The 27,671-nt window shown below is 41.3% G+C and overlaps 1 protein-coding gene across 2 annotated transcripts in view; it reads right to left on the minus strand.

Moving 5' to 3' along the window:
- Positions 1-4,263: 4,263 nt before the first annotated feature.
- Positions 4,264-27,671, minus strand: part of ANP32B (acidic nuclear phosphoprotein 32 family member B) — a 24,395-nt gene continuing 987 nt past the window's right edge. Inside the window, exons 2-7 of one of the 2 annotated variants that reach the window (XM_029920435.1) lie at positions 18,789-18,938; positions 15,092-15,214; positions 9,607-9,796; positions 6,898-7,022; positions 5,620-5,704; positions 4,264-4,719 (exon numbers count right to left, since the gene is read on the minus strand). In XM_029920435.1, the coding sequence (XP_029776295.1) occupies positions 4,652-4,719; positions 5,620-5,704; positions 6,898-7,022; positions 9,607-9,796; positions 15,092-15,214; positions 18,789-18,938 (741 nt within the window). In that variant the 3' untranslated portion in view covers positions 4,264-4,651. The remainder of the gene's footprint in view (positions 4,720-5,619; positions 5,705-6,897; positions 7,023-9,606; positions 9,797-15,091; positions 15,215-18,788; positions 18,939-27,671) is intronic. The other variant, XM_029920436.1, reaches the window with a different exon arrangement.

Raw genomic sequence — 27,671 nt, forward strand, 5'->3', positions numbered from 1 at the left:
AGATCTTTACAGATGGAAGCTCATTTAGTTCGGGCCCCATAATTTCAGTTGAGGGACTGGAGACTCACAGAAAGGAAGTGTGGAGAGGGGGTCAAATACCAGCCAGTGGCCAGGCTGGGGCTAAAACAGGTCTGGATTCTGAGACCTTCCTCACCACATACCACTCCTGCATCCCTAGGGCTGAGGTGGGGCAGGGGCATACTGGACACCCATCCCCTCACAAACCCCTTCTGACCTGGAGTGAAGTCCCTTTCATCAGAGTAACTCCAAGGGTAATTTTCTTTCTCTATATGCCCTCCTAATACCTCTGGGACAAGTTATGAGATACTTGGTCAGAGATTATGAGGCTGACCTAACTGGCTCTGGGAAGAATTTCTACACTTGCTGCAATCTTGGTGGTTTTCCTGCAGAGCAACTGTTTGCTCAACCAGAGCTTCAGTGTAAGTTAGCTGGTAACTTGATTCCCTTTTCAAACTGTCAACACAGCGGTGGTATCATCAGTCTCATTGAAATTGATGTCAGCACCACTTGACAGGGCTGGAGAAAATGGAAGGTCATAGCCTAAGGGTAGAAGCACGTTCGTGGTTCTGTCTCCCCTTTCTCTGCGGGTAGTGTAGCCCAAAGAGGAATCCCAGAATGGAAACATGGACTCTGCTGTTAACCACCCTCATGCGGGCACGGCCAGGAGTCCTCGTGCTGGTGGGGAGAGAGAGGACTAGAGGCTTACACAAGCCTCTGCATTCCAATCAGAAGTGGCCAGCACTCTTGGGCTGGACTCCTGGAGCAGAATGAGTAAACGAAAGGTAAGAGCACCAAGTTGAGAACTGGGCCATGCAGTTTCTAGGCCAGGTTCTTTCACTTCACCGGGAAACCTTGGGCTAGTCCTTGACTCACTATCTTCTGTGCCTCAGCTTCCTGTCTCTGCAATGAGTATTCGTTCTTTTTTTATTTTTAAAGGACAAATGCTTTGGATGCAATCATGACATTCCAACAGATTACATGGAGAGAGCAGCTGCTGTGGCTGGAGGGCAGGTGTGTGGAAGAGACCCCGCGCCCCCACCACCTGGCACAAGCAAGGCGAGACCAGCCATTCAGCCCAGCACAGCTCCCACCCAGCTTACACAGCTGGTAACTCACATTCACTGTAAAAGCTGGAAGCAAACCTGCTCAGTGAGTCTCCTTCAGACAGGAGACCACTCCAGAAATATGATCCACTCTGTGACCACATCACCAAAATGCTTGCTTCTCAACAATTTAAAAATAATCTTTAGTCAAGAGCAGGTGAGCCTCAAGGCCTTCCCAGAGGCCAGCGGTCACAGACTTCTGAAGAACCCTATTTAAAAAACAAAAAACAACATGACAGAAATGAAAACCTGGCTTGGTGATTTCCCAGACATCCTCACTGGCCACATGTAGTAGGTCAAACTGACCTTTTACGAAGTGAATGACCAAGGAAGAATGACCTTCAAAGGCCCCCTAGAAGTCCCAAATTAGCGGTGCAGTCTCACCTGCCGTTCCTGTATTCTTACCTGTCCTCTAAGCAATCTTGCCCATCTGAATCTAAATTTGGCACCCTGTTCCTCATGCTCCTCCCTCCTTCCCCCATTCCACTTCTAAACCTGACCTTATTTTTCAATCTAGATCGGTAGCATGTGCAGTTCAAGTATTTTCTTTTCTGGTAGACATCCCCAATCTTTCTATAGATGGATGCCACCTTTCTAGTCTCTGTATTCCGCGCACACTTACCGGAGCTCTGGTTGCAGGGACTAGTTAAGTATCATTCCTGCATCTGTCTTCTCTCCCGTACTAGTTACTGTGAACATCCAACAGCCAGCTTGTCTGCATCCCAGCCCTCTCCCACTTGTCCAGCCAGGAAGCCTGGCACACCTAAGTGCTTGGTAGATACTGGAAAAATTCTGTAAAGTTAAAGAGGCAGGAAAACAATCATCCAAAGTTACTGTTTGATATTTGGCAATATACAAAAAACCTGGGTACAGAAGAAATTGCTTTATGATGTATCAAAGATTTGCCAAATGGCAAAGGCCTTGTGACTGAAGAAAATATAATAGTACCTGTTAAATGAGAAATCAAATTTAATTTTTTGTAATTTCCTTTGCTAAAAGCAAACTCCACTTTAAAGCCTAGAGACTTCAATTTTAAAGTACAGGATTTGGGAGCACCATTAACACTATAGAACTTTTCCTACATATTCAAATTAGATTCTAATCTTTAACACTAATTCTATGCATAAAAGCCCTACTCATACCAGTAGTTTATAGTTTAAGATTTACTAAAAGAATCCTCAATCTACTACAAAAAAACATTGACAACAAAATCACATTATCTATTAAATGGTGAGCCATTGAACTCACGGACTGAAGACCATCTGCCCCTCCCCCAAATCCCGTTAGTCTTTAAGAATAGAGAAAATTTCCATCTTCTGGAAGAGCTGAGTTGACCTTGGGCAGTGCCTACCCACCTCCCTGGCAGGGCTTTTCACATGTCATTCCTCTTTAGCACGCCTGTCTTGGTAACAAACCATAGTGTGTTCACTTGTCAGTCAAACCCTCCGTGTTTTGGCCTTGATACAAAGCCCATTTTTTTCTTCAGACCTCCCTGTCAGTGAGGGTCACAGACCATCAGTGCTACAAGAGACTTCAGAGGCCATTTGGTCACACCCTCTCAATTTTACAGACTGGGAGGTGATCCAGAGGTCAACACAAGGTTACACAGGAAATCAGTGGCAGAGGCAGAATTAGAATTAGGATCTCCCAGAACCCCACAGTATGACTTTTCCTTTTTTTTTCTTAACTTGCCTATTACTTGAATCTAATTTGCATTGGCTTTCAGGGGCTCCAAAGCACTGAATTTCAAACGTCATTTAAAAAGTCGGGGCACCTAGGTGGCTCAGTCGGTTAAGTGTCCGACTTCGGCTCAGGTCATGATCTCACAGTTCATGAGTTCGAGCCCCACGTTGGGCTCTGTGCTGATAGCTCAGAGCCAGGAGACTGTCTTTTGATTTTGTGTCTCCCTCTCTCTCTGACCCTCCCGTTTGCACTGTCTCAAAATAAATAAAATAGGGGCACCTGGGTGACTGTCATTGGGCATCCGAATTCCACTCAGGTCATGATCTCATGCTTTTTGAGTTCCAGCCCCACATCGGGCTCTGCTGACAGTTCAGAGCCTGAAGCCTGCTTGGCATTGTGTCTCCCTCTCTGCCTCTCCCTGTCTCTGTCACTCTCAAAAATAAGTAAACATTAAAAAAATTTTTTTTTAATAATAAATAAATTAATTAATTAAAAAAAAGTCTAGGGGCTCCTAGGTGGCTCAGTTGGTTAAGTGTCTGACTTCAGCTCAGGTCATGATCTTACAGTTTCTGGGTTGGAGCCCCACATTGGCTGACAGCTCAGAGCCTGGACTTTGCTTCATATTCTGTCTCTCCCTCTCTGCCCCTCCTCCACTCATGCTGTCTCTCAAAAATACACAGATGATAAAAACAAACTAGTCTACTCCCAGGGCACCTGGGTGGCTCGTGGGGTAAGCTGCTTACTTTGGCTCAGGTCATAATCTCATGGTTCATGAGTTTGAGCCCTACATCCAGCTCTGTGCTCTCAGTACAGAGACCACTTAGGATGCTCTCTTTCTCTCTGACCCTCTGGCCACTCATGTGTGTACCCTCTCTCAAAAATAAGCAAACATTGGGGTGCCTGGGTGGTTCAGTCGGTTGAGCATCTGACTTCGGCTCAGGTCATGATCTCACAGTTCATGGGTTTGAGCCCCACATTGGGCTCTGTGCTGGCAGCTCGGAGCCTGGAGCCTGCTTCCAATTCTGTGTATCCCTCTCTCTCTCTCTCTCTCTCTGCCCTTCCCCTGCTCATGATGTGTCTCTGTCTCTCAAAAATAAATATTAAAAAAATTGAAAAAAATAAGCATTTATATACACACACATAAATAATAAAGTCTACTCCCACAGCAGAAAAATGAGAATCAGATTTAAGTGTTCAAAGATCCTATACACTTGTGCATTTCCTCTCAACAACCACTAATACATAAAAAATCCAGAGAAACCAGTTCTGTAGTGTTTCAACATGAGCTTTGAGTTAAAGTCTAATTTAAAAATGTAAGCATACAACTAGGCTTTACCAAAGAGGAACGTGTTTATTTCACTTAAATTCTTAAAAATACTTTTTTGGCAGTTGACACATAAAATGTCCTAATGTAAAAAAATTTCATTAAAAAGAAAAGAAAAGCATGAAAAAAACAGACCCAAAATGTTAAGATTTTATTTACAAAGCTTCTTTGTTGTACAGAAAGTAAAAATGCTGTTACAGTCTCGGTGTAACTGGTAGCCACCGACGATTGACTCACCAATCACAGCTATCCACGCTACAGCAAGAGTCTTACACGAAAACCTAACAAACGCTTACAATTTTGTTGGGGTGAAGTCCCCAAGCTTGGTGGTAAATTTCCAAGAGGGACTAAATGGAGGAAGGTGGAATGTCACAGGAACTATTCTTTGGCTCTTTGGGTGGGTGGGTGTCCTGGGGTTTGTATCACAGCTACAATTTTTTTTTTTTTAAACAGCTACCAAATCCATATGAGCAGTCCAACCAATACTGAACAGTTCTTTTTTTGCAAGTTATTTGGGGTCTTAATCATCTTCTCCTTCATCGTCTGTTTCTCTCTTCCTCTTTTCACCTTTCCCACTTTCTTCTTCCTCTGCACAATAACAAAAATTCATTTTGAGACAATGGGAAAGGCATTTGTCTAAGTTACTGGTAACAGGTAACAATGAACTTGATGGTTGGGAGTTGAAAAAAATGTAAGACCGATCAAATTGGTAGGTTGCTGATTTTAAGAGCAAAATGCACAGCAGCACCTCAAATGACGGCAAAGTTAAAACCCAGTTTTCTCAATTTTAAGTTGCTGTCTAAAAGCGGACTCAAATTGTAGCTAGTTAATATTAACTCAAAACGTATTTCTTAGAATTCTTAGGTATTTGAGCCAAAAATACCTGTACATCATCCTGTTTTTGTCCAACTAGTAAAAGTTCATGGCTATGTCAATAAAATTACCTAAATCTGCATTATGTTTCATAAAGCTCCTTGAAGGCAGGTACTGAGAAAGAAAGAACCAATGGAAAACAGAGCAAATAATCTGGTTCTCTGAAACCTACACAGGTATGTGAATCTATACTCTCAATGAGTAATAAACAGATGCGTCACTCAAAGTTGTGGTTGTGGTAGGGAAAAGGAATTAACAGTAATAAAACTAGAAAGGTGCTATTTATACATACTGCCAAAAACATGATCCAGCCAGGAAGGCTTTTTTTAAAAGAAAGAATTCCAAAACCAGAAATCTTATGTGGGGCAGTAACCCAAATGATGGGGTCGAAAAACACATTTAAAGTATGGGACCGAGGGCCAGCCTCCTGCCCGCAGACAGGCACGATCAGTCACCGCAGAGCAGGAGCTCTGCACCGGTACAGGCTCACTGACTGGGTTATAGAAGAGCCTGTGAAGACCACGAGGACAAAGGGAAATTTTGTTCTCTGTAGTTTTAAAGTTCTAAATTAATGGACATTTCGCCATGACTTTTAACTTAGGAGGACTAAAGTACCTGCATTAGACCCACCTTCATCTTCATCTTCATCTTCATCCTCATCATCTTCATCAACTTCTCCATCGTGTCCAAATTCTTCTTCCTAAAGAACAGTACATAGCAACCACTATTAGGTTGATTTGCCAAGCTGAGATGTACAGAGAAAAAAATAATTTGCCAATAAATATAAAAATTCACCAAGGAGAAAACTTTGAGATCTGTTCATTTTTCTGAATAAACTTGAATTAAAATTTTCCTTAAAAACTGCTTTTCAGAAGCAAGCATTTTATTTGCCAAACATGTTTATTTAATATATTTATAATAATTCAAAAAATGATTTAAATTTTTTATTTTTTTAAATGTTTATTCTTTTATTTTGAGAGAGCCAGACAGCACAAAGAGGAGCAGAGAGATATGACACAGAATCCGAAATAGGCTCCAGGCTCTGAGCCCAACATAGGACTCAAACCTACAAACTGTGAGATCATGACCTGAGCTGAAATCAGATGCTTAACCAAATGAGCTTCCTAGGTGCCCCTAAAATTTTTTAATTTGATAACCAGTTTGGACAAAACTCTGTACTCCCATCCTTAGAAAAAGCTTCTTTTAGGAACTTAATTTCATTAAATACCTATGAGATTACATAAATGCTCAGCCTTACTTTTTTTATACTACAAAGGAACATGCTTTTTGATGACATTTCATTTTCTCTGCCTGTCTTCACGACCTCCCTGAGGTTTGCCAAAGTTAGGTCAGTCCTTCCTCCTGTCGTCCTACTGCAGTCAGCTCCCCGGAGATACTGTATTACTGGGTGTCCCATAAACTAGACTACCTGCTCTTTCAAGATAGGACCACATTCTTGTTTAACTTTGCATCCCCAAATCTTGAAAACAGCAAGTACAGAATATTTACCAAATTGGGCTCAACATAAAAGAATAAGTTCACGCTTGGTAACTATACCCTCCCCTCCTTCAACACAACAGAAGGAACAGAACACCCATCAGTTCTCAACATTTCCAGTTTTCTCATCTTATGGAACGAACACTCAACTCATTACTTCCTCCCAACTAAGTTAAAAAGTCAAGACTAATCCCATAGAGCCAAGCATTTCACTTAGTATTTACTAAAAAGAGGGAACACAAATTAAATCCATCAGACTGTTAATGGTCTATTTACAAGTTCACTGCTTGCATCAGAAGACTTTTTCCTTTTCTTTCATTTTTCTTAAAAACACTACAAAATAAAATTACCAACATTTTTAACTACAAATGGAAACAGCAGCAAAGTTGCACCAACCTCCCCACTGACTTCATCTTCATCATCTTCCCCTTCTACATCTTCGTCTTCATCTTCATCGTCTTCATCATCAAACTCTTCCTCCTCACCATCCTCATCCTCCTCGTCCTCCTCATCTTCTCCTTCTGAAAACAGTCCAAAGGAATTCATTGAATACCCTTGACGGCCCATGAGACACACCTGCTAGTGTGCTGGGGCACTTCAGGGTGAGCCACAGGACAAATGCTGGGCTACACCAATGTCCAGGAAACCCATGCACCTCAGTTACCCGCTTTCTCCCAGGCTGCTGCAACTCAGTCCCTTTGTCCACCATGGTGCCATGGAGCTGGAGACCAGGGGTCCTGGTGGACCAGATGTACGCTACAACAGTTAGTGATGAAATGATATTATCTCTGGGATTTGCTTCAAAATAAGGATGGGAAAAGTAGGTAGGGATGTGTATATATAAAATAGTATCAGCCACAAATTAGTGATCGTTGAGGCTCAATGATGGGCAACATGAAAGTTTGTTTTACTATTATTTCTATCTTTATCTAGGTCTGAAATTTTCCATAGTAAAAAGTTACCTTCTTCCCAAAATAAATAAATAAATAATGGGCTCCTTCTTGAAAGTGAGGGCACCACCATAAAGTCAGCTGCCAGATGAAGAACCTAAGAGACACTCGTAATAACCCTGTGAAGGGAGGGAAATAAGAGGCAGGCTGAGCGGTACCTGCACCCTCTGTGTCTCTACTCCATTTGGTGCAGGCCTCTAGGCAAGCAGTTCTTCCCTCTCCTGGTCCTGAAGCTCGCTGTGCTGTCCTGCTCCCTAGTCTCTGCATATTCCTCCCTTTCTTCTCTGCTTGGCTAACAGATTCAAACCCTTGCGACTCAGTTAAACATCACATTTTTAAATTAATTTTTTAAATATGTATTTCTTTTTGAGAGAGAGCATGCGGGCAGGAGGGCCAGAAAGGGGGAGACAGGATCCGAAGCAGGCTCTGAGCAGTGAGCACAGAGCCCATTAAACTATGAGATCATAATCGGAGCTGAAATCAAGAGTTGAATGCTCAGGGAGCCTGGGTGGCTGAGTCGGTTAAGCATCCAACTCTTGGTTTCAGTTCAGGTCATGATCTCACAGTTCGAGTCCTGCATCAGGCTCTGTGATGACAACACAGAGCCTAGCTGGGATTCTCGGTCTTTCTTTCTGCCTCTCCCTTGCTTGCTATCTCTCTCAAAAAAATAAACTTAAAAATGGGGGGGGGGGGGTTGGGCACGCAACCAACTGAGCCACCCAGGCATCCCTAAACATCACTTCTTAAAGGTAGGCTCGCCAGACCTCCTAATCCCAGCTCACATGCTCTCACATAAGCACCTGCGCTTCTCCATTATCTCATGCTTTATTCACTTGTGACTATTTTACACTTTTTCTCTTCTCAAAAGACACTAAGCACCAAGAGGACAGGAACCATGTCTGATTTTTACCTTCAAAACTATATACCTCAATGCTGGGCACCTAGGAAATACCCAAATTTGTTGCCTGACTGATACTCCTTCTCAGGAGCTGCTCTCCACCCTCCAAGTAATTTCCTTACATGCTCCTGCACACGCAGCCATTCAGCCTGTTTAAGGTGAGCTTAATTAAACAAAGAGGCACAAATGGCTTTCAGGAATAACAGAGAACCTGCAGTGAAGAGACTAAGTGAACATTTGGAACAAAGGGAGATGTCCTAGTCTGTGTCCACTTTACCAACCTACATCCCATCCTTTATTAACTTGCCTCAAATCTGCCGTAAAACTGCAAAAGTGCTACCAGAGTACTACACCATTAATTTGCACCCAAGCTGCCTGATAAATTTCCTCCTCCACTTTTTTTTGACCATTTCTTTTTGTGGATTTTATCTTTAAAGAAAAAGACATTTAAAATAATGCTTCAAATACAGTAATACCACAGATTCCAGCAACATCAGGCATTCTAGGAGAGTAAGTTTTCTTCATGCTGACTTACATGAAAATTGATCACTCTGCTTCCTTTTAAGCCAGTGGAAAGGCAAGAAACTATTTATCCTGAATGGCTCAGAGTCAGTGAGTCACCATGCAAGAAAAGCACAAGCCCTTCAGCAAAACTGTTTTATTGACATTTGGATATAATGGACATGGACCTAGTATCTACGAGGTGGTAGGCCTTGTTAATAACGATGAAAAAGATACTTCCTACCCAAGAAGATCATAATAACACAGCTGAAAAGGGACAAGAACAGTAGAGTGACAGGTCATAAAAGAAGTAAATGAAGGGATGCTTTAGCATGCAAAGGAACCTAACTTAGCTCCCAGACATCAGGAAGTGCAATCTGGAAGTGCTGACAGAGCAGAGTTTGTAAGGATTAAGTCAGACAGTAACCAAGAAAGGGGAATAACTAGAATAGGCAGGGAAACATGAGATGATGGTCCTTTTAGTAAAGGGTAAACCATAATTATTTCAATATGTTAGGGCACAGTCTATGATCTCTCCAAATTCAAGACTAATGAGCTAAAAACCCATTATTTTGAATCATTTCAAGGCTTCAATGTTCCAAGAGCTTCTTAAAATTCATCAGAAGTCCTAATTCCAAATTAATGGAAGGCCTATAGACATACATATTATTTTTCTCAATAGCAAGAACATACCAGAGTTTTATCATGACCTTTCAAAGGCAGAAATTCACTTCACTGGATGTTGTGACCACTCACCTTCATCCTCCTCTTCTTCATCCACACCATCCACCTCAGCATCTGAGTCAGGGGCTTCCCGATCCTCTCGGTCATAGCCATCCAGGTAGGTCAACTGAGGCAGGAGCTTGAAGACACTCTCTCGGTAATCATTCAGGTTAGTAACCTCACAGTTAAACAGATCCAGGCTCTTCAGGTATTCCAACTTTTTCTGAAGAAAAGGATCCAAAAATATACTTTCTAAACCAAAGGAACATAAGCAACAAAACCCATCTCCCAAAGAAGTAAACTTCTAGGCTCTGTATTCAGTTAGCTGCTACCAACTCAGCTTTATACTCAGGAAAACATTTCAAGTCCTTTGCAACCTTTATAGTAGGTCACTAGATTTTAGCTTCTACAATCTACCTTCTCAGAGAATGGTCTTTTTCTGGCAGCATTAGTAGTTTTAAGAAAAATAAATTTGAAGAAATATTTATTTAAACTGAATATTTTCACAGTATGAGACAAATCAGAGTTTTAATAATTTGGTTCAAACTAAGTTTTAACATCCAAGTGATCCAATGGTCAGTAGAACTTCCTGGGTATCAAACCTAGTCACCAAAGCTCTGGGGTGACAGGGATGGGGAAAAAATTCATTCAATCAACCAACCTAATCTTCAGGTAGATTTCTACTCAAAGACACATATGTGGAATACTAGAGAATGGAATATAATAAAGCACGAAGTGTAGTGACAGTTATTCTCCAGGAAGGGAGGAGGCAGTACAGGCTAGGGGAAACGAGGGGGCACTAAGAGTTGAAACTTCAGGAGAGAAACATTATTCTTTTTTAATTTCGGGGAGAAAGATCAATAGTATTACCAGACCTTTCAGATGTAAAATTCTTCTGATTTTACCATACCCTGAAATTCTGTTGCAAAACCTCATTTGTTTAGAACTTTGGTTTCATCTTCTATCTAAAACACAAAATAGTTGGGAGCTAAAAGTTTGGGCCAAGGAAGGTGCTCTGAGTAGCCGAAGTGGATAAGAAACACTCCATGTATTTTACTTAGAGATTCATTTATTACAACTGTGTACTAGTATATTTCTATCCCAGCTCTACTAAATTGTGACTAAGGTGAAGGAAGACATTGGGAGGGCAGAGGTTGTATATCACAGGCAAGTAAGGAGACAGCAACAGGAAATACAACAGAGCCTCATAGGAGGAGAAGAGGCGCAAGTGTTTAAAAAGCAAACACAAAACATGAAGCTGTATGTAGCCTGAACCCTCTATAATATGGCCAATAAGCCTGGAGAGCATATGACATATAGCTTCATAAATGTCACTTTTAATGGCTCTGAATCAGGAGAAAAAGCTTGGTATTCTCTGAGAAAGTAGTACTAACAAAAAAATTAAGAGGATCTCTGCCTGAAGTTGAGGTGCAAAAAATAAACGTCGTTTAAAGGCTTTGATGCTTTATTGGGAAAACTATTTCAGCATTTACAAGGACCTGGGAAGAAATGCAGATGAAAAAAACCTTGTCTTTAAGAGTTAAGCTATCTAAGTAAGGAGAGTTACAAAATGTTTTAAAATTCTTTGCCCCAAAGCAGGGCTTGGAAAAAACGACTGGCCCATCCTGGTCCAGTGCCTGTTTTTGTAAAATACATCTCATTGTTAACTCGGCCACTTCATTTGTGTATTACGTACAGCTTCTTTTGTGCTAGAATCATGGCAAAGCTGAGTAGATGCAACAGAGACCATATGGCCTCTGAGGCCCAACAGGTCTACTATCTGGCCCTGTAGAGGAAAGGGCGGCTGACCCCTGCACTTACAGAATCTTCCTCTTCCTGGTCAAAGAAGAGGTTCCCACACTTGTTTTATTTTCACTGAACAGCCCTTGGGAACAGAGAGCCAGGCAGGGAACACGGAGAAGGGTTACGGCAACAGGCAAATGCACTCCTCAAAACACCAATGTACAGTGATCCAAGAGTTTATGGATCAAATAATGTGCTTATGTAAGTTAGTCCCCTGAGATCATAAGAAAGCTGTCTTCAGACCTTCTCATCATAGGGAGAACTGCTTTTATGTTGTGTAGCTTTCAGATTAGGTTCCCCACTGGGCAGGCCCTGGATCTCCAGAAGCCCAGGTAGGACTTCTTGCAAAAGAGGGAAAAAATGTCAAAATACAGCCCCAGACAACTAGCTGGCACACTGGGAACTCTTTTCTCTTCACAAAAAGGTAGACTCTCTACCAGCTCAGATACAACCACGAGTAAATTTCGGCAGCTTTCCCAAAGTCTAAAAATTCTCTACTCAAGCAAAGAGCCATGTACTTCTCAAAAGTATACCCAGGAAATGCATACAACCCCTGATCTTTAATGTTCTACAGCGCCTCAAGCGCTTTCTCTAATTCCATCTAATATCAGAGAAAACAGGCCTCCAAGGCTCACCTATTACTGAAACCCCATGTATCTGTGAGGTTTTTGGCTACTTAAGAAAAGGACCCATTATGAATAATTCAAACATGCCAAACAGTATGTTAGAAAACGAAGTGAAATAATAACAAAATTCCAAGTAATTGTAGTACTCTAGAATTGTTTAAAATATTAAAATTGTGCTTTAAGGTCCAAAATATACTACCCACAGATTATTCAGGATCCCAATGTAATGTGTAAATACTGCTAAAAAAACAAAAATAAAACCAAAAACCCCCAAAATCAGAATGCTACCATACCAGAAATTTGGCCTAAAACTAATAGGCTAGCCATAATAAACATTAAACATTTTATTAACAATAATTTTGCTTGCCTTCTTAGAATTTAGAAGGGCTTTGGGGGATGGTTTGGATGGCCCAGGTCTCTTAAAAAAGGTGTCCAAGGAAGTTTGAACTGATGCCTTCTTTGTCTCTCGATTAATGTCCCTGTAGCAAGCAGAGGCATTCACAATCATTGCATTGACTGTAAGAACTGGGCTCAAAGTAGACGGTGTTCAAAATGTACGTGGTTAATGAGGATGAGGATGGTGTTTTTCGCATTGAAGAAAACTTTCAAAAGACAAAATGGACCCAACATTCCCCCCTTCACCTTCTCCTACAGCTTTATTTTATTCCAAGATATAACTTCAGGAGACCTACCTAACACCCCCTAGGAATCTGAACAGCAAGTTCAGGAGAATTATGGGAGCCCAGGCTTTTCCAGATGGCCCTGGGTATGCAGAGCTGTGGCTCTGTCACTGGCTAGCCAAGTGTGTGACTCTGGACAAGGGACTTGGACTCTCCCAAGCCTCAGCTTCCTCATATGTAAAATGAGGGCCTTGTTATTTCTATTCTTTTGTAGAAATGTTTTTTTATGGATTACTAATGAAACAACATATGTAAAGCATCTACTACTGTGTATGATACATAGCAGATCCTCTAAAATTGGTAACTACAACTATGATTACTTCTCATTCTTCACTGTCCTGGGGGACTGAGACTTTCACAACCACCAAAGGGTCCTCATTCATCAATGACCAGGTCAGAATGCCCAAGAAAACAACTCCCATACAAGGTTTGCTTCTGCTCTGCCTCTGTGCGCTACAACACAGACAAAGGCTTCTGGTGAAACATCAGAGAGGACTCAGGTTGGCACAAGAATTAGGCAACAGCCGGTCATCCAACATGATGCTCACAATTACCGTGAATCGATAGGCCTATCATTGACACATAAACAATAAAGGCTTAGATGTAGCCTGTCAATTGGGAGACACCAGCACTTAATTTAGTGCTCCTGTTGGAATTCCCAGTTTAAGGTCAATTTGGGTATGAAATAAATTTGTACATAAAAAGGGCAATGGAAAGAATGGAAGAGTTGGATTTAGAATCTCTAGTTTGCCGTTTATTTGTGGCCACTGAGTAATTATTTAAACTCTCTAAACTAGGTTCCCTCATCTCTAAAAGGGGGACAGCTGTTCTCTTTTCTCTGGGTTCTAGGAGGACACATTGGGAATATGCTAATGTCCTTGAATACAGCAAAATTCAGTAAATGTTTGCTTAAACACTGGAAATGGGGATTGGTTTGGAGAAAAAGAATGGAACCAGTAAAAAGGAAGGAGCCCAACTGCCTGGGTGTACCCATAACAGAAAAAGGGGACAAAATTTATGAAATAAAGCTGAGAAAACAGGCTCCTAACATTTGAGAAATAGGAGCTAAACATGGTCCACTTAATGAAACATAAAAATAAAGGAACTCAATAAAAGGCAACTTAGCTTACATTAGAGTAGAGCCTTAATTATTGATTAGGAGGGAAAAGATGCTATAATTCTGGCAGGAAATTCTTTGTTAAAAGAAGTTACAATTTAACTACCTTCCCTTCTTTGAAATACCAATAGAGCATTCTGTACAAGTGATGTGAAACCCAAATATTTTAATGTATTGTGACATCGGAATAGATAGAGATAGTGGAGAAAGATGCTTTATCCTCCTGGGCTCTGCTGTTCCAGATCTTGAGACCCTTCCTATCTGCTTACATAAACCTCTCCCATTCACATTTGCAAGACAAGTCAAATGGAAACACTGACTTTTCCTACACGTGAAAACATTAAGAAGCCTTAGGCTCCTTTGGATAATATGAAACAAGTTGGGAGTTCCATTAACCTTATTAAAATGGAATTCATATCTATGCCAAACTTATGGAATGTCCTATTTAGAAAAATCAGTCATTTAGCAATCTTAAATTCATAGATATTTCCAGGTGGCAGCCAAACAGAACAGCTTGGGAGGCTGCCCCATACCTTGCATTAACCTGTCTCTCAGCTTTTTTTGCCTACACCTCCACATGGACTGGACCCCCAGTAGCATAGCTTCCCAACTTATGAAGCAGAGTTAAGTGCATCACCTTATTGTATTCCCAGAACTGCTAAGTAAGGTAAGGCAGAGATTATCATCCTCCCTGCTTCATAAATGAGGAAACTGAGGCCCAGGGAGAAGAAGCAATTTGCCCAAGGTCACACAGCAAGACTGTAACCCAACTGGCACTTGAACTTAACTTTTCATAGCTTATCCCAGTATGTAAGACTGAGGAGGGTTTGGGGGTTCCCATGCAAAACTTTAGGCAATAGCAATCCAGTTGGGGCACAAGATCAATTAGAAGACCTAAAACTTACTGGAGCTGTCCTTGGACAGTTCATCTACAATTCAGATATGCCACCCAGTATAAATAGCTTTTTCTATGAAAACAGAATAGCCTGCCAGTTTGGGGAAAAAAGATTAAGATAAATGTTTAAGGCTATAGTCAATATATGAAACTTAAAAAAGACAAAAAAGAAAAGAAGTCCCCCTTGAAGGACACCAGCACAGTATCAGGTAGGGAGAGCAAAGCCACAGAACACATAAACTAGAAAGGCCCTGATCTTTACAACTTCTATAGAAAATATTATTAGAACCACCAGCCTCTTGATCAATTACTATTTCCAAGCATTTCCCTCACTATAAAGAAATATGAAAATGAAAATGACCAATAAGTCCTGGTTTCCAAATTCTCACGTACTTACCAAAGGTTCCAAGGTGCTGATATCTTTCAGCTTATTTCCACTTAAGTTTAGATGTGTGAGATTTGGAAGTTTTTCTGCTAACATGTCCAGACCTCCAAAGATTCTGTTGTCACTGAGCTCAAGCTGCAAGAGAATATACAATATACACACAAATACACACAGAGAAACACTTGTAAGTAGGAAATACTGTTTTTAAATTCTTATCAAGATCAAATCATTTCTGTTCCTATCAGGGCATGTTTGTCCACTCTACCTGATTACACCCAGACAAGCAGTTTACAGATTCCAAGAACATTTCAGGGGAGGAGGAGAAACAGGATGGATAAGAGGAGTTGTGTTAGGAATTAAGAGTTCCTTCACCAGTTGCTAATTTTAAGAGTTTGCTCAAGATCTGGCCCCTAACATCAGTGAATCCATTTTCTAACCTAAAAAGTGGGTCAAAGCAAATTAGAATTCTTTGAGAAGTTGTAATACTCTATACCTGCCAGGATGGGTAAATGGTCTGTGCATTCTAAGCAGCTTCTTCCGCGTGCCAAGCAAAGCTCACTATGCCCACTTGAAACCTAATTTGGTCTGCAGAGTTCTGACACATTGTAAGGTTCTATACCTGGAAGCCACCAGGGAATGTTGCTCTGAAGGCAGGAACCTTCAGGACTGGGACAGGCCCCAAAACAAGCCCTTCAAAAAGCTCCATGACCTCCAACAAGTGAGTGGACCAACAGCTTCAGGGTTGTCGAAATCAACTCGAGGCTACTTCTCGAATAAAGTCGGCACTAGCCTTTGTAAGAACCCACTCTAATTTCTTAGCTGCAGGTCAAGTAGCACAGCAAGCGGTGTGCCGATGAAGGAAAGAGCCTTCACCAATGAATCAGAATCTGAAGCGAAAGAAATTGGAGCCTGGAAAAGTTGGGCAGTTGAGAGCATATAATTCAAACTCTTAACTTTGTAGATGAGAAAACTTAGGCTGTACAACTGGTTTCAATTCTCTTATTTTAAGGGCCAACAACAATGGTAACCACATCTAATTTTCACACAGTATTTAAGCACCGGGCAATGTTTGAAACACTCGAGATACATGAACTCATTTGCTTTACAATAACTCTACAGGGTAGGCAAAATTATTATCCGCATTTACAGATGAGGAAAAATGAACTACAAAGGCAACTTTATAACTAAGTTATAACCAAGACCACAAAGCAAGTTATGGTGGTGACTGAGGATTCTGAAGCCAGGATTCTGAAGCTTCAGAAGAATTTGCCTTTCCCACCATGTTATGTACAAAGAATAGCAAGAAAACTTCGTGTAACTGGGTCTTTGGCATGCAATGAAATAAACTAAATGATGCAAAACAGAGAAGTTTTAAAAACTTAAATATTTGTTGAAAGAATGAGTTTAAAAGAAAACTCAAGTCTGCAACTTAGGTGTTATTAAATAATATTTCAGAAGAGGAAATGCAACATTTCAAAACATTTTTTCCTTCCCATGGGATATTCCAGTCAAATTATCTAGTCATGGTCTAGATTTAAAAATATAAGTCTATAATCAACTAAGACTCAAGTGTTAGCTTTACTGAGCTTTTAGTAAATCAAAACAGTAACAGTGACCACTTCTCTTGATTGGTTGGAATATCACACATTATGTAATGTTCGTATCCTTTCAACATGACTATCTTAGGAAGCAGAGAAACAAGGCAATCTGCCAAAGCATTTAGTGACATGTTTATTTTGAAATGAAATCAATGTGTAAATTTAGGAAACCTGTGACAGTTATACAACAAAATTTCTTTCAGAACTTGTTTCTTGTTAAAAAATAATCTGTGCTCTAGGACAGAAAAAAAATAAAGTCTGTATCAGTTTTAAGAACATTTTATCTGCCTTTAAGTTTGAGTTGTAAATCTCTCCATTCCTCCCTAACTCTGCAAGGAAGTGATTAACAAGACTTCAGAAGGATTTGATAAAGCCTATATAGATGGTCACTGATTTAGTTCTCTTCTGAATAAGTCTGACAGCACACAGACCATAGTACATCAGGAAAATGTACCAGGATGCTAGGAAAACAGAACACAAAATACACACTAGAATCATACTAGCATCAAGTTTATGTAGATACATGCCAGAAAGCCATCACTTGTAATGGGTGAATCAGAGCTCCCAATGTCACCAATAACCCATGTAAATATAAACGGATTACCCTTAAACCATTAAAGTAGATGCTTAGCAGAAGGGAACAACTTATCAATTTAAATATAACAGGATTATTCTTTCTGATAGGATGCTAAGTTACCTGAAACTCATGAGGACTGCCTGAGCACTTACTACCTAAATAAGGCAAATAAGTAAAAAACATTTCTGGCTTTTAATTCATGCACTTAACCCAAAACAAGTTCCTCTCAGGACTCAAACAGGCTACAGGAACAGCCTATCTGCATTTTGCCTAAATCTGATTACAGATTTCTATGTGTACTTTTGGATGAAAATTCTGCTTAAACTCCCTAATAAAGTGACCATGAAAGCAGCAGAAAATTCTGCAATATTTACATGACCACATATCTTTTATTATATAATATAAAAGGCACGGTTTAGGGGTTTAGGAAAATAGGAGATACGGGTTCTAGTTTTGGCTCTAGTAAAAACCTCTTTTGTAGATGGCTTTAGGCCAATTACTATGCCTTTCTGGGTTGGGTCTATTGCTGTGCTGATAAAGTAACGGACCAGACTAGAAGAGCAAAGTTTCTTCCAGTTTTGACATTCTGGACCTCCATGACAGCTACATGGACCAGGACATGAGAAAACATTTTTCTTGAGAGTTTTTTTTTAATTGGGGGGAGGGGGAAGGAGACAGTGATTCGTTTATAACTAGACCAATAAAGTATGAACAATGAGCCATCAATTAGGATAGGGAGATACAGTAGCTTCATTACAGTGAATTCTTGCAGTCACAACACATTTGTTTTTAAATTTTTTTTTGTTGAAGGAGAGAAAGAGAAGAGTGCACATGTGCTCATGCAAGCAGGGCACACACGCAGAGACGGAGAGAAGGAATCCCAACCAGGTTCTCAATGTTAGCACAGAGACTGATGTGGGGCTTGAACCCATAAACTGTGAGATCATGACCTGAGCCAAAAATCAAGAGTCAGATGCTTAACCAACTGAGCCACACAGGTGCCCCAATCACATTTTAAACTTTCTTTCTCATCATTAAGAATATATAATGGTTTTGAACTATCACAGACTACAAATATGAAGTCTTTACAGAAACTCACCCATAATCAACAAAGCATAAAACATGAAGAATGAGAGGCACCTGTGGTTCCTAAACCAGAGCATACTAAGGGAGAAAAAAACACAGCTAACATTTTATCAAATTTATAGCAATTAATTAGTAACTTATTCAGAAAATAATGATTCTTTGTAACTATTTATTGATCATCCAACATGTATTATTTCCAAACATCACAGCAATTCTGTAAAGTCAAGTGGTTGCGCGAGTTTACAGGTGAGGAAATTGAGCCTTAGAGAGATTAAGTAACTTGCAGAAGATTACCCATCAGGGAAATGACAGAGCTGGAATTCAATCCCAGACATGCCCAGTTCCAAAGGCCATGTGCTTTCTGCTACACTACATGCTTCCTTACAAGTAAAATCATACAGATTCCCTTCTCAGACTGTTCTTTTACTGCTAAAGAAAAAGCACTTACCTTTTTCAATTTAGGTAGTTTGGGAAGATTTGAAACTGAAATCAAGCCTACATTTATTAAACTGAGGAACTCTAAATTCACAAATTCAGCTGTTAATCCCTCAATTTTCCCATCATTTGATTTGCAATTGTCCAGAACAAGTTCTCGAACCTGTGAATGACAAAGGGAAAAAAAAGAAAAAGAAAAGAAAAGCTTTCAAAAACATACATAAAACAAAGAACAAAGCAAAAACTACAACCATAAACACCCAGCAAAAACACCCACATACAGGGGCAGCCTCCATTTAGACCGAGATCAGAGTTATAAATAAATGAAAAATGATTAAGCCTTTAGTAACAATATACTAATAGATACCAAGGATAGAATGTTACTCCATGGTATAAATAAAGATTTAAACGCTTGGCTTTCCAGAGACAGAAACTATAGTTCTTAAGATACAAGTGAAGAAACTGTATCTACCTCATTCCTTTTCCCAAGTCTATTCCCCAAGATGCGGCTTTAACTACAAATGCAAAGATCGCCTCACCCCTTCCAGGGCTGAGTTTCCCTCAAGGCCCAGGAGATGGACACAAGGCAAAGACGAAACAGTTACTTTTCCCAGCAAGATCACTAAGATTTTTGGCAATAGGTTTCTGCACTATATGTTTATTCATCTTTACTTAGATTATCTTGACATTAGGAAGGGGTCAAGACGCAAAAGGCCTTAATTCAAAACAAAGATCAATTTGGGTTACATGTGAAAAAGATATTTTCAGGGGAGAAAACTGTTAAACATTAGATTTCTTTTTCAGGCCATAAAATTTCCTTTGTGGATCCTGAAATTCAGAATTCCAATCCCTCCAAAGGTATCACATCTGAAGATTTTAGTTTTATTTACTTCTCTAAGCCCAACGTGGGGCTTGATGTGGAGCTTGAACTCATGACCCAGAGATCAAAGGTCACATGTGAGCCAGCCAGGTGCCCCATGATTTTAAATATTGATCGATTAATAAAGAGTCTGTGACTATCTACCATGATAATCCCTATTCCATTCCTGCTCTGTGGTTGACTCTGAAACTTGTAACTTTTAACACGTTTTGGTCAATTTACAGTGATGCAAATTAGAATTAACGGCAAAGTAACGGTCAAAGGCATTCTTGCGGTAAATCTACCATGTTTGATAGCATTAATCAAGCAGATATATGGAAGTAAGATGCTCATAGTTCTAAAATGAGAAGATGAGTCTCCATCCTCCAGTGCAAAATCCAAGGATAGTACTCTGGTAATTGCTATCATTTACAGAGAACTTACTCATTATTCTTTGCACCACAACACCCTCCCCCCATTTACAGAGAAGGAAACAGATTTAGAGTCATGATACCCACAACACCACAACTTCTCACTTGCTTCTTCACTACTTCTCACTACCCTGTCTACTTCCTCCTCGCAAGCCCTGGCTTCAGTTAGGATGCATGCAGGCGTATTACACCTTTAAGTCTTTTTTTCTTCATACATCTCTGCCATTTCCCCCCCCCCACACTTTTTTTTTTTAAGGAAAATAAGCATTTCTGAAAACTTAAGGTGTCAAATGAGGAGGGGTGGGCTCTACAAACAGATGCCCGAGGTCATATTCTGGCTCTACCACTTACAAGCTCTGTGACCTCAGAAAACTCACTTAGCCTCTCTGTGCCTCAAGTTCCTCATCTGCAAAGTGGAGATAACAGTACCCACAGCATGGGAGTTGCAGGGGAATGGCACCTGGAACATTAATAAATGCTAAAAAAAAAAAAAAAAGTAATCTCTGGGGAAAGGGAGAGGGGTATGACAGGAACCTATCTCGGCTGTTTATTCATATTTCTACTGAGCTTTTTATAAGCATGTATTTCTTTTTTTTTTTTTTAAGTAAAACCAACAAACCATAAAAATAGTCAACTGCAATTGCCCACACAACTAACACAGCACTACAACTAAAATGTTCTCACTTGGTTTGGGGAAATTTTCTATGACTATATCTGACAGAGGATCCAAATTATACAGAATGACACTTACATGACAAAAGCCAAGTGAAGAAGAATTAGAAATTAGTCATATTGCCTCCCAGGTCACTGGGTGAATAACCTCTTGGACATTTCTTTCAACTGGTAAAATTCTACCCTAACTAGGGTCATCAAAAACTACCATGAAGATTCAAATGTGAGTTAAAACATGTTTGCTGAACCAAACAGCAGAACAGGAATCAAGGGGAAGGAACTGGGAGGAAAAAAAATGTTAAAGGTTCAAATCTGCAGGTTTACTTGCTGGGTATGGAAGATGATGGAGGGGAGTTGAGGTTCTGGCTTACAGAAATGGGAGCCATGCAGCTCTACAGAAATAAACAGAACAGCTTTCTGAGGGGTGGATGTAATGAATGCCCTGAGGGCTGAACCCTAAGTTTAAGGTTCTCTTGGGAATGTGGTCTGGAGTGGAAGCAGGTTGTCAGTTCTGTATTTGAAGTCATCAGGACAGAAACAATAGTGGAAGGATGGAATTCCTGAAAAGAGGGCCAAGGACGACAGAACCCTGAGAAACCTGCAACAAAGACCCCAGAAAAACTGGGAGTGGTACCAATGGTAAAGTATTAGTTTCAAACATGTATAAAGGCTTATGAAATAAGGCATGAGAAGTTATTGAAAGAAAAGACTGAAAAATTAGAGAACAACTTAAATAAATGCTCATCAGCAAGGGACTTATTTCCAGGAAACACTGTGGGATGAAAAATGTGCAGGATGGGCATTATCATTTATGTAATAGACCAACATTCACTTTCTTGTATGTATAGAAAATCTCTCAGGAAGAGAAAGCGAGTGGCTGGGAGACCTTGCTCTATAACCTTATTTAGCATTTCAATTACGATAATGTTAATTTATTAAAAGAATAAAGATTTTAAAAGTCATTGCTAGACTTCAATTTTCATGATAGGTAGGGTCATGTCTATTTTAGTTACCACTATATCTCAGTATGAGAAAGAGCTTTCACAACTGTTAAATGAGGAAAACGGGTCACAGGCTTGTCAGAGTACTGTACCAGGATTTGTGTCAGGAATGTCGGGGACAGAGCAGATGATAGAGAAAACCTGGATATGAGGAGAACCTCTTTCTAATCACAAGCACAATCCTATCAATGCAAGGAATATTTATGTTTGTCGGTATTAACGTTTTGGTATGTGAGTTCAGTCTTTGTAAATATTTCAAATATAGTGAGATAAAACTCTATTACTTAGCATACTTTAAACAACTCGATATTTTTAAATGGCTAAAAACATTAAAGTATATGGATGTACCACAAATTACTTTACAATCCTGTTGATTTCTAATTTTCCCTATCATAATAATGGCACAATACCTTCATGTAAAATTTCTTTTGTAATTAGGATTCTCTTCTCACAATCTACTGCTAGATGAAAGAATACAGACATTTGAGTCTCTTACTGAGTTGAGTTCCTTACTTAAAATAGCAACTAACATGTTAATCACTTTTTTAAGTATTTAAACATATGTTCAGAAAGTGATCTTTCTGGATATATGAAAATTTTAGGTATTTGCATTTATTTATCTTTTGCTGGAGGATACCATTTTTACCCTAAGTGAGAAAAAATAACCCAAAAGCATGGACAAAAAAAAACAGACAAGCCATTAAAAACAAACAAAAATAAAACCAGATGATCACATTACAAAAGCTGATGTTCAACCACAACACTAAGGACTACGTATTAAAAATGAGACAGATCGTTCTATCTATCTTGTTGGAGGGAGGGAGCTTTCCCCATGGAGAAGGCCAGGATGGATACACGTGTAGGTTAGTTTGTAAGCGGGAGAGCAAGAAGCTCAGGGAATGCACACCTGAGAGAGATCTTTAATTTTCTCCTTGAGAAGAAGGTAAGAGAATTTACTAAGGTGAGCAGGGCAGAGGATTATATGGCTCAGCAGAGAAGGCATGCCCCTTGACCTTTCCAGGAAGCTGAAGATGTAGTAAAGCGTGCTATCCACCAGAACAGAGCACCACAGGCACAGTAGCAGGACCAGCCATTGACGAATGTGCACAGAGCAGAGGGAGAATTACTGAGGAAAAGCAGAGGCCACAGGAGCGTTCCACCTGGGGCTGTGCCCAAAAATGACAGGTCTAGAAAGCCAACCCCCAGCAGCCTTGTTCCAGCCTGTTTAAAGTTCTAAACAGGAGCATGGTAAAAGGTGTCTGCTCTCAGGCATGGGGCCAGCAGCATTTGAGAAAACTAAGCCTCCCCCACCCCAACACCTTGCTGACTATGAAGGGATCCTGACTCACTTGCAAGGGAGATAACTGTGGAAGAGAGGGTGGCCCTGGGCAGGGAGTTGGGGATAGATAACCCTGTGGCCCCTCAATCTAGGTTCAGAGTAAACGAGGGACTCTATAAAGAAAAAAAAAATGGTCCCAGCTTCTCCTTTTGATGTTCCAAACCCTCCCAGAGCTACTATCTAAGGAAGTAAGGTTGGGCAGGCACTTGTACATTTGTGCGTACAAGTCAGCGAGCTGTTTGGTCCAAGATAAAGTTAACTGGCCTTCTGCTTGAAGATAGGTGGATTTTTAAGGCCAATTCACTCGTCATCCACCATTTTCTAATTAAACTAGATTCTTTATTCAAAGATGAATTCAGGATAAACACTGAACTGAAAGTAATCCATATTATTTCCTATTTAACTCTTGTTTTTGTTTTCTGCAACTGTCAGAAAAACAGTACTGTTTTCTAGTACTTTTTCACTGGAAAATCTGAACTAAACTGTAGCAAAGTTACGGCAATTAGTGCTAGGGGCCACAGAGAAATATCAAGCAATTTTCCTTTCACGCTCTCCAACTTGCTCTCACTTCCCACTCTCCTGGTACTCAAACAAAACAAAACAGAACAGAACCTACCAGGTTTAAATTGCTTGGGTGATCTTCTCTAATTACAACAGTTAGGAGGGGTAAAGATATGGAAGAATTACAGTTATCAATTCGTTTAATTAGAATACCTGGTTTTTGCAGTAAGCGAAATAATCCAAAAACGTAAAAAAAGTAACTTCTGCCATCCTTGCCAATTTCCATTCTTCTGACTTAACCACCGTTCAAACCTTCTACCTGACCATTATTTTAAAATGCTTTCAAAATGACAGAGCAAATTCACATTAGTGGTTCTTAATTGTGTTTAGGTGACAGAACTGTCAACATGAAAGAAGGAAAACCCATATCCTATTGGTGGGTAGGTAAAGAAAGGAACCATTATAAACAGCAATTTTACAGATGACTAAAATTCACATTACAAGAAGTTCATTTCAGTACTATTTAAAATGGCAAAAAACCCTCTAACCACCCAATAAATTATGATTTATGCAGACATTAACAATAAGACTGTACAATAATAGTGACATAGGAGATAAAGAAGTTTACTCCATTTATGTAAGGTAATACAAACATTATTAATAGAATTTGATTTTGGAAGAAAATAAACATTCTGGTAGACTGTACACGAGAATGTCTAGATGATAAAAATCCCACACACACATGCCCATCCTATTTTTGTTTATCTAAATCTAGTATTTTTGGTTTATCTGTACCTAATCTCTTCAATTTAGATACAATACTTATAACATGAAAAAACCAGTTAGTTGCTATGCAACCAATCAGAATATCCCCATTGTGCTCAAAATTACATTAGTAGACACAAGATGGTAAAAGTTGGGGAAAACATTTTAAAAGGCATAAAAGTGGGGAAAACGGAAATATGTCTCTTAAGGAAAGACTACTCCTACAATGGGCAAGAAGTGCCTAGTCTTTGCACTGGCCCACTGGAGCATGGGCATCCACTGTGAATCACAGACCTGCCAGGCTTTCTAACTTTGAATGGAAAACTCAAACAGCTAACTAACATCACAGCTAAACTGTCCCTAGATGCATAGTTAATGAAGTGCTGGAAAAGAGTGCCATGTTTGGTGTCATGGAAGGATGAGAGCCTCACATGAAGAACACACATCTTTCCCAGTCTGGAACATAACTAAATTAGACCTCACTACTGAATGCCAGTGTCTCATTTCACATCTGAAAATATTACCAATTTCTGTAGTGTATATGTTATGTTCTAGCACTGCACAATTTGCTCTAAGTAACTGACAACACAAATATTTTGTATAAAGTATTTCTTACCTTTGAGTATAGTTTTAAATGGGGATCTCCATTCTTCATATAGATCATTTCTAAATGCTATCTTAGGCCATTTTGTCCACTAAGAAAATACGTCTGAGATGAAGAACTGCTTTGGTCTTAGAAAAAAACCCTTAAGTATACATTTCTTTGCAAGTCCCCTCTTAAAGAAATGTGCATACTTGATTTATAAGGAATAAGGATATATTACTAGATCTTGGTCTCATGTACTCTGGCCAAGGAACACAAGAAGGTTAAGTGTTACCAGGGTCATGCTCAAACCTCAAACAAAACAAAACAAAACAAACAAACAAACCAAACCAAACCGAAAAAACCACACACAAATAAAAGCCCATCTGGTCTAAAGGGAGAAAAAAAAATCTCCAAAAAACATTTGTGAGTAAACCTTCACCCTCCTCAAAGTCTTAGTTCTCGCTTGATATTAAAGTCAACCATGGGATGCCATGTATGCATTTAAGAGCCTCCAGTCCATATCACGGAACATGAAAGGAGGAGACGAAGAAAGCGTTCTTTTTCTTTTCCCAAATGACTAAGGCCAGCTGGATCCCAGAGGCCAAGCCTAGCTTGTAACTGCTGGCCCCACAACCAACTGTAAGTCGCCATGTGACTGAGTTTGGTTTTAAAGGCATCACCTTCAAACTTTTCATTTGCTTCAAGGAAGCAAAATAGTGTTTAACTCCTCTTTTACAATTCCTTCAAAATCCACAGCATTTTTTTCCCCCTGAAAAGCCTTCAGTTTAAGGTCAAAGCTTTCCTTGCTTAAGAACCTGACTCCTGCTGTCTCGGTCTCCTCCTCAGGTTCCCTAGGGCAGGCTTTCTTTACCTATTCCCCAACCTTGGCAGGCTCCCAGCAGGCTCCCAAGGCCCCTAAATTGCACCAGTGCAATAGGCACCCCCGGGTTGAGGCTTCAGAATGGAAGGGGCTGCTCTTTGTCTAGTTCACCCTGCTTTTCCAGGCCTGCTGTAATATTGGTACTCAAATATTTATTTAGTAAACCAGTGGACTGCTGGAGGCTAGTCCTGTCCAATACAGTGGCCACTAATCACCTGCTGCTTTTGAGCACTTGCAACGTGGAAGTGCCAAGGAAAACAGACTTTTAATGTTAATGAAATAATCACATGACTCTGACCTGTCTTTGGCAAGAGTGTAAGGCCTAAACGGATTACTTGAAAAGTTAAAACCTGCACCTATATACCTACTTCAAAAAAGGAACAGATCAGATATCGCATTTGTGGAAAAAATTCCATGTAGTGGGATCACCCCAGCTGTGCTTCCCTGCTGGGAGGAACACTACTCTTACAGAGTACCTTAATAGCCCTTTAGCTTGCGGACAAAGAATTCAAATTCTAGACTTTAAAGATCCATGTGCATACTTTTGAAAATTTTGGCTAAATCTAACTACTCCACAGTGCACCGACGGGACAGCTACGCAGTAATTGCGCAAAGGTATGAAATGAACAACTCTTCAAAATGGGAACACAACTCTTCAAGTTTTAGGGTGCGAGGAGGCTTAACCATTCATTACACTAGCACGTGGCCGACACAAAATGTCTGACTGTGGACGGAAGGGACGGCCCTGGTCAAACCTTAATCTTAAAACCCAGAGTGCAGAGCCGAGACACCCATCCCCCTCGGGTCCTCCGAGGACGCACGTGGGGTTCTTGCGGGGTGGCCCACCTGGTCCCCATTTGTGGTGACACCAGGCGAACCCTCGTTGATAAATGTCCACAACTTAGCAACTTATTACCCACAGCTACCTGACTCCACGAAGCGCGCCCATCGCTCGACTGGGGCGGGGTCGGAGGACTTCCCCTGGGCTTCCCCAGGGCCAGAGAACGCCACTCACCCGAGGCCCCGGTCTGGCGGAGGCACGGCCACACCGCGCGGGCGCCGGGGAACATGGCCCCGCGCCCGATCACCGCGAGGGCAGGGGTGGAGAAGAAAGAGGCGATTCTCAAAGGCTCGCTCGCCGCTCACGCAGCCGCGGCGGCAAGCGCCGGCCTCCCCGGAGCACGTGCGGGGGCAGCGGCCGCCGGGACCGAGAACCCAGCCGAGGCCCGCCCGCACCCCTGCTGCCCAGCCCGGGCGGAGGCGGCCGTCTGGCGTTGCCCTTTTAAGAACGGGGGAGGGGGACGGCAGCGCGGCCGACAGGAGTCGAGCCAGAGGAGTCGGCGGCGGCCGGAGCGCGCGGCTCCCGCCAGTGCGAGCCGAACCCCGGCGAGGCAGGCGCAAAGCAAGCCACGGGCTGGGCCCGGGAGCGGCGGCCCGAACCCACAGGCCGGATTTACGCGGCGGAGGGAGACGGGCGCCTGCCAACATGGCGCTGCGTCGGACCGTGGCGCGCCCCGGCTGGCGCGAGGAGCCGCAGCCCGCCCACACCGAGGGGCCAGACTCCGGGCAGGGGCCTCAGGCTGCGCCACCGCGGTGCGGAGGAAAGGCGAAGCCGTCGCCGTCGCTACTTCGGCTGGCCTGGCCCGAACGGGGCGCGTCCCGGAAGGCCGGGAGTCGGGAAGGCCCGGAGGACGAAAGGGGAGTGAAAGAAACGGGGGAGAAAGTTTTATTTTTAGGCTTGAAAAATGGCGGGAACGGCGTCCTTTTTTCAAACTTGGCCTCGGGAGGGGCGGCAGTTGCGCCACCTCCGCCGCCCGGCTCGCCCCTCCCCCGCTCCGCGCGCGCCAGGCCGCGCCCGCCCA

The sequence above is a fragment of the Suricata suricatta genome, chromosome 13 (genome assembly GCF_006229205.1).
Source record: "Suricata suricatta isolate VVHF042 chromosome 13, meerkat_22Aug2017_6uvM2_HiC, whole genome shotgun sequence".
In the NCBI taxonomy this organism is placed as follows: Eukaryota; Metazoa; Chordata; class Mammalia; order Carnivora; family Herpestidae; genus Suricata; species Suricata suricatta.